The sequence below is a fragment of the Mobula hypostoma genome, chromosome 9, assembly GCF_963921235.1.
Source record: "Mobula hypostoma chromosome 9, sMobHyp1.1, whole genome shotgun sequence".
Lineage (NCBI taxonomy): Eukaryota > Metazoa > Chordata > Chondrichthyes > Myliobatiformes > Myliobatidae > Mobula > Mobula hypostoma.
Window position 1 is genome coordinate 141255376 of NC_086105.1, and position 19898 is coordinate 141275273.

Below are 19898 nucleotides of genomic sequence, written 5' to 3' on the forward strand. Positions count from 1 at the left end.
CATTTTGATGCATCTGGATGGTGGAACAGATCTGAAGGGCTTATATTTTGTATTATAACCAAGAGGTATGGCATGGTGAGCAACAATACCCACATCAAGAAATCGCTCGGCAAGAGGTACAAGCGTTTGCTATCTAACTGCCTAAGTAAATATGTACTATGCTTCACACTTTGAGTATGTTATCATGTATTGATCATTTTAGACCTCATCTCCATCTGCCTATTTCAATGCTTACTTCACACAGCTCTTCTTCATCTCAGTCCCTCCACTTCTGAAATTTTCATCCTGTTTCCTCATCTCCAGCTTGGCATTTCCAAACCATTTCTGACATGAGCCAAAACTCTGGGCCCCATCGTACCTCAGTCCATTGAGCCTGGTTGGAATTACTGGCCTTCTGCCCACTGAAATAGAGTTAGTCCAAGATTTCCAGATGTGCATTGTAGATCGCAGGATCCAAGGGTTTGCAGAGAGATTCCAGGGGGATGGGTTGGGTGGCGTAGCAGGATGAGGGTCTGTCACTTCACTCTGCTTTTGGACCCCCTCTTTGTCCTCCAAACCAGCCCCGCAGGGCCTAATTGCAGGGACAGGTGGCCAGGAATATCCAGGGTTTCCATGGAGAGGTCACTGTTTGGATCCTGCACCAAATCAGCGGTTGCTATGGGATTTGTTGGTGAGCTAACTTACTTTATTGAAATTATTTTGCTTTATTTTAAAGTGTTAATTATTTCTTTGATTTCATTTAACTGCATTTCATTATTTTAAAAACAGTAAAAATTATATTTTTAGATTATTTAAATTATAAGTCATAGACATTTAAATTAAAAATTAATGACAGCTTCTACCACTGGCAAAGTACTGCCCCTCCCTCCCCTCATTCACTGCCATTTGTGCAAAGCAGTGATATATTTCCTGTCACAGTCACCCTGTGCTTCACAACTTGAAGCCTGTTGGTTGTTGGGATTACATGATCCACTGAGGTAGGCTTCCAAATCCAACTATTCAGCCAAGGTATAGGGGCATTGGTCCAGCATGATTCTGGCCCTTTGATTCCAAGGCCCTGGCTTTCCTCAGCTGTTTTCAGCTCAATGCTCACTGGTTCTGGGGCCTGTATTTTAAAACTCTTGCCCTTATTCGGAGATTCTTTCATGGCCTCCTCTCTCCCTTTCTCTGCCATCTCCTGCTCTATAACTTTCCTTCCAAGGTTTCTATGGCCCTCTGATTTACTCTAACCACTGAATTTAATAACACCACCTTTGCCGGTGTTCCAAAACTCTGAAATTCCCTTCCTAAAACTTTCTACCATTTACCTTGTCTCTCCTCCTTCAAGAGGTCCCTTAATATAATATGTCATTTCTAAGGCTGTATATCCTAATGTCATCTTGTGTGGCTTGTCATTATTTTTTTTATTGGCATTGCTTCAGAGAAGTTCCTCGGGATGTTTTTGTTACACTTACAGCGTTGTATAAATTAAGGTTATTTCTGTGGGATTGCAAGACTTGGTAACAGTTAAAACCCATAATTATTATTTGCATACAACATTTAAGTTTGCAGCTTTTTTTGGGTATTACTTTCTACATTTTGCCTTTCTTTGTTTAACGTTTTAGGTTCTTGGGACGCAGTTTCTCATGCTTACAGTTCCCAGCAATATCACAAGATACAGCTCACGGCCTATGGCACTACAGTTGTCAATGGGGACTCCACTCATCATTGTAACTCCCTGCTGCCTCCCCCTCCACCTCCTCCTTACCACCATCAGCCACTTTTCAGTTCCTTTGGTTATCACAGAACCAGTAGCAATATAGAAGAATTACCTCATGGACAAGGTAGTCTATCAAAATGCTTCTTTTGTTTATTTTTGGTCAGGGTTTCCCAAAATGTGATCCCAATAAAGTGCATCCCCACACCACCCAGGAAGCAGTAAAACAACTGAATGCAAAATCCAGAATGCATTCCCTATGGAACTTCAAAACATTAAACTAATTCTAAGGAAGACACAGGAGTCCAAAATGCAGGTCTAACTTTGTGTTTACTTTAAGTGAGGAGTGCACATATCACGTGGTAGCGTGATGTCATATGCAATTTATGCATTTATACATGTAATCCGTAATTAATTATTTAAATGAACAAGAATACTAAATATATATATATAGTTTATTAAGTATTCCTCAAACTTTATATATATATATGCAATATTACTCAAATATTAAATACACAACACCTACTACACCTCTACTTTATTGGACACTTCTGGGAAATCCTGTTATTTGTATGTAAGCAATTGTGCATGAATTTCCATGTGTTTAATTTTTATATTCCTTTGTTTTGCTGAAATGTGTCTCATGTTTAAAATAATCAGCAGTCACGTGAAATAAAACTGTGGTTCATCCAAATTTAAGTCACATTCTGATGATGGTTTTTGGTGCCAATTCACCAAAGAACCTGAAGTGAGACAAGGCTACAATTTTTAATGCATCGAAAGGTTGGCGTCCATGCCTTGTCCTGCACAGCGGTAGAAGCAGATATGAGAGTCAATTTCAGAAGAGGGCAGAATCAGTTCTTGAAGGAGAAATGTAAGGTTTTGGGGAAGGGTAGGGATTGGGCATAATTGAATGGTTCTTTCAAAGAGACAAAAAGACTCCATTTGTTGTGTGATTTGGTGATTCAAGGCATATCAGGTGGTTTGGACAGGAGGTCAGAGGAGCTTCAAAGCCATGGAAGTGAAAATCCAAAAGAGGGTGCAAAGGAGGTAGTCCATTTTACACATTGCAAAGTCAAAAAAAAAAATCTTGGTGGCCCGCATGGCACTGATCTGTCTCTTATCTTGCAGTCACTCACCATGCTAGACATGTGGCCCTGCTAAACTCATATGGTCAAGCTATTCCCAGTGCTGGCATCTAATGATGTCTAGGATTCAGGTGGCAGGGACTAAGGACCCACTGAGACACCTCACTGATGACAGCTGATAGCAGACTTTTCCTTTCTTTTCTTTTTCAATCTTTTTATTAATTTCATAAAATGAAAACATAACAAAGCAAAAATACAAGTAGTAGGAGATACATTGTTACAGTTAAAATGAGTAATTGTAAAACCATGTAGTATAAATTGACGAAGCTCCCAATCGTGTAGAATAACAATGAGTAATACAAAGCAAGAAAAAACTGAAGAACAATCATGAAAAAGAAAAAAAAATAGAAAAAAAAAGAAACCCCATCCCAGAAAAAACTAAACAGAATTAGTAAACTAAACTAAAAGACTTGGGCAATACTAACAACTTGAAAATAGGAAAAAAGAAAACCTGAGTGTCAACGACTCCATTCCTCTCAACCAACAGTACAGAGGAATAAAACAAGTTTGGAAATAGTCAAATTACATCAAATGAAAATGCTGAATGAATGGCCTCCAAGTTTTTTCAAATCTAATAGAAGGGTCATAAACCACACTTCTAATTTTTTCCAAATTCAAACATACCATAGGTTGTGAAAACCAATGAAATACAGTAGGAGGGTTAATCTCTTTCCAATTCAGCAAAATGGATCTTCTAGCCATTAGAGTAGGAAATGCAATCATCCTACGTGCTGAAGAGGTTAAATAATTTGAATCTATCATTGGTAATCCAAAAATAGCAGTAATTGGATGGGGTTGTAAATCTATATTCAGAGCCGTGGAAATAATGTCAAAAATATCTTTCCAATATTTTTCCAACAAAGGACATGACCAAAACATGTGAGTTAAAGAAGCTATCTCGCAATGACATCTGTCACATATTGGATTAATATAAGAGTAATAACGAGATAGTTTATCTTTGGACATGTGAGGCCTGTGCACTACTTTAAACTGTATCAACACATGTTTAGCACATACAGAGGATGAATTAACCAACTGAAGAATTATTTCCCATTTTTCAATCGGTATAATAATCTTAAGTTCTCTTTCCCAGTCAGCTTTAATTTTATTGGAAACATCAGGGCATAAATTCATAATTATATTATATATGATTGCTACAACACTTTTCTGTGAGAGATTTAAATCTAAAATTTTTTCCAAAGTGTCCATTGGATATGGGTGTGGAAAACACTTTTCCTAACATACAGTATGTACTGGGGGAGAGGCACTGAAAAATAGTACAAAAATACTATAAGTTAAATCATTATGATTTTTTTCATTATAAATTAATTTACAGATGGAAGTGTAAATGTAAAGGCCAAATTTTATATATATATATACTGAAATAGAGAAAAACAGAGCAAAACAAAATGCTTCGAATTACCCTTTAAATCAGAGGTTTCCAACCTGGGGTCCCAGGCATAAAAAAGTTTGGGAACCGCTGCTTTAAATGGAGGTTGGTAATCTCATTGAAATGAATGGAGCTGTGCTAAGGGTATCACCAATTTGATGGGTCAGATTCATGGTGTACCTGGTCCCCCAACTCAGCAACTTACAGAATACCCAAGACTCAAAATCCAGGGACAGTGCAAGAGGCTTGATGCCTCCACATCTGGCCTTTAACTTCCACATGGTATTGCACATCTGTGGAATAAGCAATAAGTATTGTACAGTCAGCTGGTAGTTATTCATAGAACTGCCATCTGGTCAGTCGTCCTCTCCAGTTCCTTTTTGAAGGCAAATTTGTCAGAAATGATTCCTGTTGTGGCACTGTCAGTAGATCGAACAAAGACTTGATTTCACTTAATATAATAATTGTGTAAGACTCACTGTCATGTCAATAGACTTCTCTCATGATAACTAGATGGAAGGTGTCATCTCTGACCAATGAATGGGGAGACACAAGAGATTATACAGATGCTGGAAATCTTGAGTGACAGGCACAAAATGTTGGAAGGAACTCAATAGGACAGGCTCTATCTATGGAGGGAAACGAACAGTTGACGTTTTGGGCCAAGACCCTTCATCAGTTCCTCCAGCATTTTATGTGTTTTACCATTGAAGAACCTCCTCAGTTTGGCCTGTATTAGGCCATTTGACTCTTGCCTTTATAACAACCATGGTCCACAGTGAATTTCAGAGGCACGGTGTGACTGACCTCTCTTGACAGCCAGGTAACATTTTACTGATTCTGTAGCATGAGGTGGGAAACTCTACCAGCTCGAGTCACACCTATCCCAAAGGGAGATGCTTATCTTCACTGGAGCCTTTACACCTCAGCCCTGAATCTAACTGCCTGGCTTCAGACATCCAACTAGATGAACTAAGCTAATACTGTGGCTGCATAAGTAGGTGGGTATTCTGTGGTAAGTGTGGAAAGAGCTGCAAGTAGAAATGGTGGAAGTGGGTTTGATTGCAACATATAAGAAAAGTTTGGATAGGTACATGGGTGGGAGAGGTATGGAGGGTTATGGTCCATGGTTGTTGAGACTAGGCAGAATAACAATTCAGCACAGGTTAGAAGGGCCTGTTTTGTGCTCTAGTGCCCTATGACTTTATGAATCTATGACTTTGCCTTGATGGCACGAGGTCACATGAGGTCAACCTACTCTCCATCTGGGCAGCTTGCCTGCTGCTGAAGTCCTGGAGAGGGGACGCCTAAGGAGGTGTAACGAGGCATCTGCGCTTGGTTGGGGGTTTGCCTCTCCCATCAGTGCTTCCCTCTAGTGTTCAATCAGTGGAATATCAGTCTGGATTACGTGCATCTGCACACTGACAGGCACTGTACCATCAATTTGCAGGACATGTCGCTCAGGGGCTTGGGCCATGTACATGTTTTCTTTTCGCGTGACTGTATTTTTTTTTGCTCGCTATTTTGAATGTACTGTGTATGATTTTCATCTTGGCCCCAGAGGGACGCTGTTACGTTCAGTTGCATTCATTTATAAGACCATAAAGCCATAAGATATAGGAGCAAAAGTAGGCTATTCGGCCTATTGAGTCTGCTCCGCCAGTCAAATTTATGGTTAAATAATAATTAAACTTGAATTTGATTTGATTTAAAACACTCAGCATTTTGAACAGTGTCTATGGAGAGAGAAATAAGGCTGACATTTCAGGTCGAAGCATTTGTCTGTTTTTATTTCAGATTTCCAGCATCTGCGGGTTTTTTTTGGATTTTCCTTTACCCCTGAAATTTCCTCCTTGTCAAGTACCTCAGAAAACCTCCTTGGAATCTGCTTCTATCAATTCCAATAGGTCTCTGCCTAAATGTTCTTTTCATGCTGTTGCTTATTATTCTGATAAACCTCATATTTTGTTGCTGACCTGAAAGAGATTGGAAGCAGATTGTCCCAATAGATCAATCCATTCTGACTTTTGAGTACCTGCATTAAATATCCTCAACTCTCTCTGTAATCCCAAAATTCTCTCTGGTCTATCAAACCATTACCAGTCCAGTTGTATTTATCAGCCTTCTTGTTGCCATGACAATACATGGCAACGGGGGATGAATTAGTACAAGGCAGCTTTTCCATTCAAAGAAGCTGACAAAAATTATCACTGACTTCATCAAGCCTCATTACACAGTGTAATTAACAGTAGGCAAGGCTCCAAACTGCAGAGTGTAGAGTCCCTCCCTGTAGCTGGCCCAGCACAGGAAGCATTAAGTACGGCATTTAATTTAGACATGTAAAACTCCCTGATGCCACAAATGTAAGCCGTACTCCATGTTTTCTTAACAAATATTTAATCATGTCACACTGTTTAGGTGTACAGCCCACTTCAAAGGATAACATCAGGTTTCTTACATTGGGAAGCAGACCTAAAATAGCTCAATAAATCACCAAACACTTTTCTGAAATGTTCAACATTTTCTCAAAAGCAGTGTCTGCAAATGTTTAATATAGTGTTATGTTTCTCGGGTCTTGAATCTCCTTGGGTCAGAACGCAGGGCAGCTAATTTAGAAGTTGCATTTGAAACCTAACCTGAAATTCTAATGCATTATGGGAGGTTGTTGCACTGATAACACCTGGCAACAGCTTTTTACAAAAGTTCACTTTTTGCTTATGATAGACTGCTTGAAGCTGAACACAAATATAGTTTCAGACTACTTGTATCACAGTAGGAATTTGGAGAAACAAGAAATTAATTTTTATTGAATATAATATGTTTAATTCCATAACGCTGCTGATGCTTTGCAATAGTTCAACTAAGCTAAAAATCTTTTGCTGATGATTTTTATTTGTACTCAGAGTCTGAGGCTTCTTGCTTAAAATATCCAACAATAATCAGCTAGCATTGATGGATTCCAGTTGCCCTGGTATCTTTTCTCCATGACCACAATGTCCTGGTGAAACCTTTCACCACACTCATCACTGACAGCACCAAAATTTGCATGGAAGAAGTCTAAATGGGAATGCAGAAAATGAATATTTAGTGACATGTTGCACTTCATGGTTTTGACTGCATAAAGCATGTTGTCAACCAGCTGCATGTAGTTTAGTGCTCTGTAATTGCCAAGAAAATTTCCAGCAAGATCCTTCAATGTCTTCCATGCAATTTTCTCTGGTCCCACTAGAAGTTCTTCAAATGACCCATTTAATTTGTAGGCCAGCAAAAATGCCGTCCTGAATCTTGATATCAGTTGTTCTGGGAAATATCTGTCTCAAATATCAAAATCCTTCATAGAAATCTATAGCCTTTCTAAACCCTGTCCTGCCTAACCATGCCAAAGCATGCCTGGACAAAATAGAAAATCTTTCAGCTTACATTGTGGGCAACATTGTAATTAGATTGAATTATAAATTGAAATAACAAATACAGCTGATTTTAAAAAATGATGTGTGATAGGGAAATTTCATGGTGATTTTCATGATCTGCAGCTCAAAATCAATAAGATGCCCCCAAAAGTATTCAGGAAGCAACATTTTTATTTTCTAATATAATTGGTTTATTATTGTTACAAGTGCCAACATATAGCAAACAGCTATTATTTGTACTTCCATATATAAGTACATCAGGATGACAAAAAGGGGGATAAAAAAAGAGAAAAGAGCATTACAGTTAAAGAGAAAGTGCAGTGCAGCTAGATATATAAAGTACAAGGCTCATGACAAGATAGAGTGACAGATCAAAAATTCATCCTTATCATATAAGTGGTCCCTTTAAGAATCCTATAACACCTGGGAAAAGAGCTGAGCCTGGTTGTACCTGTAGAAGTGTCATAGTTTGGATAAGTTGCCAATTAGATTAGGAAGACACACAGTCCTCTTTTATTGTCATTTAGTAATGCATGCATGAAGAAATGATACATTATTTCCTCCGGTGTGATATCACAAAACATAGGACAGACCAACATTGAAAAAACTATAGCATAGAGTTACAACAGTGCAACAATATCATAACTTGATGAAGAAGTCCATGAGCACAGTAAAAAGTTCAAAGTCTCTCAAATGTCCCACATCTCAGCAGACGGGAGAAGGAAGAAAAACTCTCCCTGCCATGCCCGACCACAGTCCGACTCTGAGTCATCCGAAAACTTTGAGCCTCCGATCAGCTCTCTGACACCGAGTACTGAGCGCCATCTCTGTCCGAACGATTCAACCTCAATCTCGGTCACCAACAGCAGGCAAAGCCGGGGATTTTGAGGCCTTCTCTCCAGAAGATTCCCGACCACGCAGTAACAACAGCAGTGAACTGGCTTTTCAGAAATTTCTCCAGATGTTCCTCTGTGCTTTCATGTCTGTCTCCATCAAATCAGAATTGTCCACGGCCCCTATTAAACGGATACGATATCATTTTTCACCAGAGGGCTGCGCACGCGCGGTGTGCTGGTCTCTCTCCTCCCGCCGTTCAATTAGAGTCTGCTTTCTCAGGAAGACATGAAAGACCGCATTGCACAATTTTGAGGGCGAGCAGGGGAGCCCCCTGACATTCTAACCAATATTTGGCGATCAATGAATATCTCTAAATTTGATGACCTAGACGTTATCACCTGTGGGAGTTTGCTGTGTTTCCTACAATACAACAGTGTCTTAGTTTCAAAAGTGGTTGATTAACTGTCAAGAGTTTTAAAAGGCTCCAGGTCAATAGAAATGTGAGGCCAACTTTCCTCCTCTCTATATACTTCGATGATTTTCTTTTTACATTGGTGACATATGGGCAAGCAGCTTGTTATGTGTATTCATGAATTAACATTGGCCACTGGCTCACACCAAGGTGAAGCTGTACCAGAGCTGTGTTCTCTCCACACTCTCGTACGGGTCAGAGTGCTGAAGCATGATGAAGAGCAAACTTGCCAAGCTGCTGTCATTCCACATTATATTTTCTGGCCAAGAAAGATCTCCAAACACACCCTACTCGTTCAGTGTCACCAAGAGGACGTGGCCACAATCATCATGAAGCAACGGTGGAGATGGATTGGACATGTGATAGGAAGAGAGCCCAATTCCATCATCAAGACAGCACTTCATTGGACCCCTGAAGGACGGAGGAAATGCAGAAGACCAAAGACAACTTAAAGGCTGTACCGTGAAGACAAAAATGAGGACCCTGAACCACACCTGGGGCATAGTAGAGAAGATGGCCAAGGACAGACAGAGGTGGAGGACTTTCATTGCTGCCCTAAATGCCAGTGGCACACTGGCAGATAAATAGATAGACTCGGTCCTCCTAAAGTGAGTACCTGTATTTTATCAGCTACTCACTTTACCATAAAGGGAAGACTTGACAAAGGATTTCTGAAGTACCTTAATTCAAAGAATGGTGTTATTAGTAGAAGGACAGAGAGGAGTTGAGGAAAATATTTTGTCACCTTAAGAGTGGTCAGGTCTAGAGCTCACTGCCTGAAAGGATGATGAAGTCAAATACCCTCAAGTAAGTAGTGCAAAAGGAGGGCAAAATAGTAAGGTAGTACTCCTCACTTCACAGACCATTCAGAAATCTGATGGCAGGGGGAATAAAGCTGGCCCTAAAATATTGGGTGTGTGTCTTCAAGCTCCTGTAGCTCCTCCCTGGTGGTAGTAATGAGAAGAGGGCATGTCCTGGGTGTTGAGGGTCACTAATAATGGATGCTGCTTTCTTGAAGCTGTCCTTGATGTGAAGAGGCTGTTCCCATGATGGGGCTGGCTGAGTTTACAACCCTCTGCAGCTTGGTCCAGGTTGGCATTCATTCCATTGTGGGCGGGGGGTGCGTTTCTGGGGAACTGTTGCCCCGTTGGAGATGACTTCTTTTGGATAACGCATTGGACCTAGAACTCATACGTCCGTATGTCAGCAATGTAAATAAGTTCAGATACTACCACAAAACCAACCTAGGAGCTGCCAATAAAACATTAGCGAGGAAACTAATCTGCCCACCATCCTTCATTTCATCCTTGGTCCACCAGTCAGTTCCAGGTCCCTTTCTCACCACCCTCCCTCATCTCCCCTCTCACTTCTGATTCAGGGTTTTGAGCCAGAACATCGATTTGAAGCATCCTTTCCCCCATAGAAGTTGTGTAACTCACTAAGATTTTCCAACAAATTCTTTTCTCTTGCTCTGGGTTCTAGAATCCGCAGTTTCTTCTATCTCCAAGAAAAGAAAAACTGTCTGTTCATTATTTGATTGCAGTTTTTTTCTCATTTTAGTTTTTCAAAGTACTTCATTGGCAACAAAATAATTTAAAACATCTCAGGGTGGTAAAACCTTCTGGATTTATGCAAGTACTTGTATGCTTTAATTTATTAGTTACTGATGTCACTCAGGCATATTAAATATAGCTTCTCCCTCCAGCTTTTCCGCTGTCACTTGCAATAACCAAGTGGTGTCCTTGACCTAGTTACAGAAGGGTTATTGTTTGTCCAAAAGACTTTATAGAGACCCTGATGGATCACGTAACAAAAAATTGTCTCTATTTTCATCTGGCATTAGAGTGGGTGAAGTTAAATGTAGTACAGACACAGAAGTCAATCCATGTGCTATGAAACCAGAGATTTCAGCAGTCATACAGTCATGACCCACTTTTGAAAGATTAGAAAAGAACCCCTTAAATTAACACAATTAAATTAAATTAATAAAAAATATATTACTTATTAAAGTTTTATTTTTAAATTAAGTAATATTTTTTAATTCAGAAACTATGATGGCATATACTTTCTGTTAATTTTTTCAGAGTCCTTGAAAAGTAATTCATGCATTTCCAGTGACTATGCACGCACCTGTTTCTCTGAGTGATGCAGGGGCTGTGTGCACATGTGCCAAAGCAATGTGATACCGGCCAACTCAATGTCCCTGGTGCCCAATTAATGTTGGATCATCTAGCAAAAGGGCACAGTGACTTTGAAGGATTCTGATGTCTGGTTCATTTTGTTCACACTCCTCTGAACAGATGAGCACAACACCAATAAAATGCAAGGAGCTTATCACCAGCAAAATACAGGCCAATTGATCAAATCCCCGATCCACCACCTAAGCATTTATTCAGTCCATTATCAGTGATGTTGTGACTGTTGTGAGCAAAGTCACTGGAGAGACACTGAAGCTGGTGGATATAGAAGTCTTGATTCAGCAAAACAGGCAGCAGGCATCATACTCGAGACACTCTTGGAAGAAGAGGCCTGCCTGACACATTATTGGATGACGTTTTTATATGCTTAAGATCAAAGTTAACCACAGGACAAATATACAGTTAGAATGTATCCACAATGCTTTATTTGAATTACATACACTTTTTCAAATACTTCCATCTTCACATCCACACTCCAGACTCCCAAAATGAATGTTAATCCCCACCAACTCTAGGATGCATTCATGCATATGCAGACATCTCAGGTGAATGGATGTTGCCTGGTTTGCAATCAACACCAGTCTGCAGCTCCAGAATGACTATTGTTTTGGGCTGCATTTTAAACTTAATCTTCAATCCACATTAAAGTCTGAAAACTGGTTGCTGTTTGAAATTAATATTTGCTGTATACCATAACTCCAGAATACGGTAGTACATCTATAAAATGCAACCAGTTATTCTCCTAGACTACCTAAACAGCACTTCCCTGTAATCCCTGCTGACCAGGGGGTTTCAGGGAATAAGGACTTGGGAACATTATGGACTGCCGTTTCCACTTCTTTCCACCATATTTTTGATCTGGAATACAAGATTCAAGTTTTAAGATAGTTTATTGTCATTCTTCAGTACACAAGTGTAAAGGAGAATGAAATGATTGTTACTCTGGATCTGATGCAGCATAAAAAAGTACAATAGGTATAAATATAAAAGCAATCTTACAAAACAAAAAGTACGATTAACTGTAGAGTGTGACTACTGTCTACAGACTCACTAACACCAGCATACTGGAGGAGGCCAACATGAACCATGATAAAGCAACACCAACTCCGATGGATGGGTCATGTCATTCAGACGCCTAACTGGTGCCTCCCCTAACAGAACCTTTACTCTCAGTTGAAAGACAGTCAGCGAGCCCCTGGTGGGTAAAGGAGACTCTTCAAAGATAACATCAAAATCAGCCTGAAGAAATTTGACATTAAATCTAAAACCTGGGTGGACATCGCACTCAATAGATACACTTGGAGGAAATCTGTTCAAGAGGGAGTTGTGCTACTTGAGAGCGACCTCCGCTGTGCCACAGAGAACAAGCGGTAGTTGCAAAAGGAGAGACTGAGCAGTCAAAAGACCCAACTGCTAACCACAGTCACCACTTACTCTTGCCCACACTGGCCCAGAATATGTGGATTCCTGACTGGCCCCTACAGCCACCTGAGGACCCATCAATATACAACCCATTAGGTCACAGGGCCTCCCAATCTTTTTATGCCACGTGCCCCTACCATTAACTAAGGGGTCCTTGGGCCCCAGGTTGGGAACCCCTGACTTAAAGGATGACAAATAAACATTACTCTAGAACAGGGGTTCCCATCCTGGGATTGCATGGACCCCTTACTTAATGGTATTGGCCCATGCATAAAAAAGGTCGGGAACCCCTGTCCTGGGAGAACATCGTACTTGACTCGAGTCATCACACTACTAGAAACTAATACATTGCCATTACTTCAACAATACTGGGTGTAAGTTCTGAAACTTTCCGCACAGCGGTACTGCTTTAAACCAGAAGTATGGAATCAATTCATAGAAAGCAACTCACCACTAATTTCTCAAGAGCAGCCAAGAATAAATAGTATGTGAATGACAAAGTCCTCCATACAATCTGGCATTGATTCTGGAGAACCTATATTTTACAGGTGTTCACTTGCTCCCCTCTCCACTGAACTTAGCTTAGCCAAGTCAAAAATGCTTGACTCTTCTGAAAACATTTGTCAACTGGCAAAGCCAAGCCCCAACTTTCTTAACTGGCCAAAGCCTTTCAAGGGCTTTGAACGTCTATGCCATGCAGAAGCATTTTAAAGTAATTAAAAGCGAAGTAATACTTCAAAAGGTATAAACTATTAAAAGTCAACTAGAATCATTTTTTAAAACATAAATTTTAAATCATTAAATAAAACACAAAACCTTTTTAAGTAAATTATTTTATTATATAATAATAATTAATAATTTTAATAATAATAAAAAGTAAATTATTTACATAAAAATCAGAAGTAATCTTTATGATACTTCAGTTAAATTTGAACAGACCTGGAGATCATTTATTCAATATTTTCATTTAATGTAACTATTTTTTTCTCTCTGACCATATACATTCCCTTCGTGGATCTTATCCGTTATTAGCAAAGGTCGGGTTTGAGGACGCGATTGTTTAATTGTTCAAGGTCTAGTGTATACCTAGTTAGCCCATTGCTTTGCTTTGTTAGGTTAGTTGCACAGTAGATTTTTTTTCTGGTTTTTTTTCCGTTCTATTGGTATATATGAAAAATTAGTATACAATTATATTACCTTGTTATTCGATAATTAACATACGTTGTTTGTATTTTTCTTGTATTAGTATTACTTTTTTATTTATATCCTAACAATGTATTGGTTGCTATATGTTTTACTCTTTGTGTACTAATTCAATAAAAAGATTTAAAAAGAAAGAAAGTAAATTATTTTATTCTTTCTTAAAGCCTTTTGAGATCAGTTGGGTCATAGTTCCCACACCAGGTTTAATCTGGCATGGGTTTTGGACCAAATTCCCAATGTTTCCCAACGAGAGCCTGTTCCACCATTGGGTGTTGTTTATTTACATGAGAATCTCAACAGTACAAGTACTTCTTCCGAGAAATGCTGGCAGTTCGATCTATTTGCAGACCTTGATATACTGGCCCAACATCATTCATGCTAGTTAACTGGTACAAAGTGCTCATTTACCACCTTGGAGTAAAGAAAATTCAAAGTAAGGGGCAAGAAAGTTGCATGGAATTTAAGCCCAATGCGCGAGGTGAGTTTAACTGGCAGCTGTTATCCTTGACTTGTGTATTGCATTGGCAAGTCGAGCCAAATTTATACTCTGCATTGTGCACAGTGACTGATGTACCTGTTCCATGAGTTTCTGGATGTTTTATATGTTTCTGCTTTTCTAGTTTAATGCACCTATCTCTTCACAGACTTGCTCCAGGACGTCCCTGTTCTGGTACAATCTCTCACGGACAGCGAGGCATCTTCTGACTACTGATGACATCTATTCACCGCAGTGGTGCTGGAAAGAGTGAAGGAGAGACAGACAGAAAGACAGAGAGAGAGAGAGAGTGATGGAGAGAGAAAGGGAGGGAGGGAAAGTAGGAGAGAGAGAGGGAGAAACAGAGGCAGTCAGACACAAAAGCAGAGGTGCAGTTGTTGAGGGAAAGAGAGGCACACAGAGGCATGGTCAGGGAGAAGTTTCACACTCCCTGGGTGAATGGTAAGGTGGGAGAGGAATAAGAAGGTAATGGCTACAAAAAAAAAGGTCAAATCTTTAAATGTAAATACAAGAGAATGGTGCTAGGGGTTCAAAAAGAAAAATGATTGGTGATCTCTTTGAAAGTATGTGATTCTTCGGGCATATTTATTCTTGCAGGAAAGCAGAGAACCAGAGTGCATGATTTTGGAATAAGGAGAAGTCGGAAATAAAGAGAAATTTCTTCCCTCAGGGGTGCTGAACCTTCTGAATTCCATATCCCAGAGAGCCATGGAAGATGAATAAATCTGTATATTCTTGGACAAGATATTTGGTCAGTAGCATAGGGAAGGGTTATTGGGAGGGTAGAGTAGAGGCTAAGGTCAGATCTCCCCTGCATTTTTGACTGGAGCATCTGGCTCAAGAGGCAATATGCCCTTGTCTCTTCTGTTTTTATCTGGCAATTATCGTTCACAGGGTGTTTAGTGGGGAAAACACCATTAATTATTAGAACATAGAACAATACAGCACAATAACAGGCTCTTTGGCCCACAATATCTGTTCCATTAGTGGTACAGTATAAATTAGAGTGTGTTCAAATTTCCTGTATTAATTTCCTCTATATACTTTAGTACATAAAGCACTGCCTTTCGATCTTTGACCCACAATTTCATGTCGCCCTGTTATGCTACTCTAAAATTAATCTAACTCTTCACTGCTACGTAGCCATCCATTTTTCTATCCATATATTTTATAATATTGAGCATTTAAGCATAGAATTACCAATATATAGGATACATCAAATCCATCCTTTTCCACTCGGGCCATGATGGAAAAAAATACTGAGGGACAATCAGTACTGTCTAGTTGCAGCTTAAACCAGGAGGATTGAATTCAATTATCCAAAGGGAGAACAAGGAGTGAACAGAGAAAATAGAGATGCCCATAAGAGATTTACATACTATTCAAACGGAGAACTTTAACTATGGCCACATAGGTAGGCCGGGTCAGTTTTCTTTGGAGTAAAGAAGTTGAGGGGTGATTCAATTGAGTCAAATAATATAACAAAATAGAGGGAATAGGAAAGACTTATTTCCATTGACAGACAGATAAATAGTCACAACAAAGATTTGAATAACTTGGTGGAAGTATCACGTAGGACACTTGAGAAATGTTGACACCTAGGAGTGCTTGGGGTTATGAAGCTCACTGCTTGAGAGGATTATGAAGGCATTTTGATGAGCACCAGTTGTTATGTAACTACGAGATTACGTTTGGAGAGTTGACAATCAGACAGAAAGGTTTAAATGGCCTCGTTCTGCGTCACATTTCAATGCTTCTGCAACTGACTGAACGTTTGACTGGTGTTCCTGCAGGGTCCCGAGGCTCTGAATCAAGCCCTTCCCATCTGTCTCCAGTGCAGCCTGCCACCACAACGGAAGAGATCTGGGTATTGCGAAAGCCATTTGCAGGTAGGGTCGGTGAAACTAGCCCCCAGCAAATTTCATTCCAGCTGCGACAATGAGTTCTAACAGCTCCAGAGCAACTCCTACGGAGCCCTTTCTGGCAAAAAAAAAGTACATTTGACCACTTTCAAAGGGGCTCTTTAATCGGATACTGTGTCATAGAGCACAATAGCACAGAAACAGGCCTTTCAATCCATCTCATCTGTACCAAACTATTATTAAACTATTCCAATCTGCACTCGAATCATAGCCCTCCATACCCCTCCCATCCATGCACTTATAGAAACTTATCTTACTGTTGAAACTGAACCCCTATCCACCACTTACGGTCATTCCACACACTCACCACCCTCTGAGTGAAGAAGTTCCCATTAAGTATTTCACTTTTCACCTTTAAACCATGTCTTCTAGTTCTAGCCTCACCCAATCTCAGTGGGAAAAGTCTGCTTGCGCTGACCCTATCAATACACCTCATAATTTTATATCATTGGTTGATTATGTGTCATGTGGGCAAACATGGTTTTTAAATATCCATGACTGTACTTTGCCAATTTTTTTCTCCAGGAGTGGTTTGGCGTATACCTCAATCAAATCTCCCCTCGCTCTCCTACACTATAGGAAATACTGTCCCAGTCTATTCAACCTTTCCCTATTACTCAGGTCTTCAAGTCTCAGCAACATCCTCGTAAATTTTCTCTATACCCTTTCAAAATTATTGATGAGAGCAACTAGTGTACACTAGCGTAGTTCATATGTTTAATGATTATAAGGAGTAGGGCCGTGTGGGAACCAAATAGTTGAAAGGAAGTAGTTGTTCTTGAACAAATCTACGCTTATCCCACCTGCCTACCGATAGTCTACACCCCTCTGTTCTTTACCTGTTTATATGTCTTTCTAAGTGCTTATGCTACCATATCATTGGCCTTTTCTCCAAGTTAACCGATTGTCGGGTTGCTAGGTTCAGCCTTGCTTTTCCAATTCTGTTACCTAATTGGTCTTTCCAATTCTGTTGTCTCATTGGCCAAAAGCTTCTAACTGAAAAAACACTGGTTGTATTATTGCCCCCTTTTGACCTCTAGTTGTTGTAAACAAGGCTTTTTCTTCTGGTGAGCTTAATGTTAAATCCCTTTATTATCTCATCATTAGATAGTAGGTAAATTTCTCATATATTGTAAAAACCCAGAAAACACAGCAGCTGTTGGCCTGCACCACCAGCTTCAGTCTGTGAGCAAGAACATGCTCAGAAATGTGTGACTAAAGTCATTACATATCTCCGCCTCACTTTTGCATTCCCTCTGCACTGATTTTAGTATGTTAACGTTCACGAATAATAGTTCACAGATTTATCAAAATTAGCATTCAGTTATAAAGGCATGGGTAGAGATGTATTGTTTTAAAGTTAGCATGCTGTATATGAAACACACATTATTTTATTTTTATTTGTCAATACAGTGTGGAGCGTGATGCAGAAGACGACAAACTGCAAATGCAAATATGAATAAATAGCAATAAATAATGAGAGCATGAGATAATGAGATTAAGAGTCCTTAAAGTGAGATCATTGGTTGTGGGAACATCTCAATGACGGGGCAAGTGAGTTAGCCCTTCCTATTCAAGAGCCGAATGTTAAGGGGTAGTAACTGTTTTTGAACCTGGTGGTGCCAATTCTGAGGCTCTTGTACCTTCTACCTGAGAGGAAAGCATGACCTGGGTGCTGGGGGTCTCTGATGATGGATGCTGCTTTCCTATGACAGTGTTTCATGTAGATGTGTTCAATGGTTGGGAGGGCTTTAGTAGATTCCCGAGATTCACAGAATCACTAGATTATGGCCTGGTTCCAGAGGACTGTAAAACTGCAAATGCCACTCCACTCTTCAAGAAGGGAGGGAGGCTGAAGAAAGGAAATTATAGGCCAGTTAGCCTGACAGTGGTTGGGAAGATGTTGGATTGTTAAGAATGAGGTCTCAGGGTACTTGGAGGCCAAAATCAGCATGGTTTCCTTAAGGGAAAATTTTGCCTGACAAATCTGTTGGAATCCTTTGAGGAAATAACAAGCAGAATAGAGAAAGGAGAACCAGTTGATTGTCGGAGGCCTTTGACAAAATGCTGCACATGAGGCTGCTTAACAAGCTAAGATCCATGATATTACAGGAAAGATACTAGGATGAATAAAAGATTGGCCAATTGACAGGAGGCAAAGAGTGGGAATAAAGGGAGCCTTTTCTGGTTGGCTGCCAGTGACTAGTGGTGTTCCATGGTGGTTGATGTTGGGACCACTTCTTTTTACGTTATATGTCAATGATTTGGATGATGGAATTGTTGGCTTTGTGGCCAAGTTTTCAGACGTTACGAAGAAAGGTGGAGAGGCAGATAGTGTTGACGAAGCAGGGAGGCTGCAGAAAGACTTTGATTAGGAAAATGGGCAAAGAAGTAGCAGATGGAATACAATGTTGGGAGGTATACGGCCATGCACTGGTAGAAGGAATAAAGGCATGGACTATTTATTAAACAGGAAGAAAATTTAAAACTCCGAGGTGCAAAGTGACAGGGAAGTCCTTGTGCAAGACTCCCTAGAGGTTAACTTGCAGGTTGAGTTGATGGTGAGGAAGGCAAATGCAATGTATTCACGTTGAGAGGACTAGAATATAAAAATAAGGATGGAATGCTGAGGCTCTATAAAGCAATGGTGAGGCCTCACTTGGAGTATTGTGAGCAGTTTTGGGCCCCTTATCTAAGAAAGGATGCACTGACATTGGAGACAGTTAAGTGGAGGTTCACAAGAATAATTCTAGGAATTAAAGAGTTATTGTATGAGGAGCATTTGATGGCTCTGGGCTTGGAGTAGAGTAGAGTAGATTTTGAAAAGATTTTGAGATTTTGAATCAGAGAATTGAGTAGAATGAGGGGGGAGGTCATTGAAACCTAACAAGGTTCGTCCATTGTCATCGATGAAGACCTCGACACCATTAGTACTTTTTACGAGGTCAAGTTGCTAGCTTGAACTCAACCTGGCATGGATGGAAAGCATGCCCGGGAGTGGCCCGACTGGATTCGAACTCGGGAACCTTCGCTCCAGAGCCCGGCGCTGATATCACTGCGCCACCAGCTGGATCTTGGTATTGAGACTAGTGCTTGATTTGGATTTAAGTGAAACTCATAGCGTCAGCCTCACTCTCTCTTCCCAATTCCCACCTGGATCCAGCGGCAAGACAGAGTTGAGACGGCTGGAGGTGGGACTAGGTTCAGTGGATGACCAGGACGTCTCTGTGTCTTGTCGTGCTCTACACATTCCACGACGCTTGCAGAGACTGCCTTCTTGACCGTTGGACCTTCCATTGGTCTCGTCCGCTCAATCTGCCAGAGTCTGCCTTCACATGCTGGGATAGACATCTCCCTATCTCACCAAGGGTTTGAGACCCGTCGGCTACCCTCACCTGGTTTAGCCGGCTTGTCAAAGCCATTGCCCGAGGTGTGGCCGCTGTCACATGCAAACAGCTACGAGGAGCCACAGGTGAGAGCTGAGTGCCAGGTGGGGACCGAAAGTGGACTAACCACCTTGAAAAGGATGTGACATGTTCCCCCACCAGAGGTGCTACCCCTCCCTGACACCCCATACACCCCAGTTGAAACCTATTGAATGCTGAAAGGCTGAGAAAGATTGGATGTGGAGAAAATGTTTCCAAAAGAGGAAGAATCTAGGACCAGAGGGCACAGCCTCAGGATAGATGATGTCCATTTAGAAT

General features: G+C 40.4%; 1 protein-coding gene across 4 annotated transcripts in view; it reads left to right on the top strand.

Annotated features, from left to right (window-relative positions):
- caskin1 (CASK interacting protein 1) overlaps positions 1–19898 on the top strand; it is a 740245-nt gene that overhangs the window by 642071 nt on the left and 78276 nt on the right. For 3 of the 4 annotated variants that reach the window (XM_063059322.1, XM_063059323.1, XM_063059324.1), the window contains exons 11-12: positions 1605–1823; positions 16066–16161. In XM_063059322.1, coding sequence (XP_062915392.1) covers positions 1605–1823; positions 16066–16161 — 315 coding nt within the window. The remainder of the gene's footprint in view (positions 1–1604; positions 1824–16065; positions 16162–19898) is intronic. The other variant, XM_063059325.1, reaches the window with a different exon arrangement.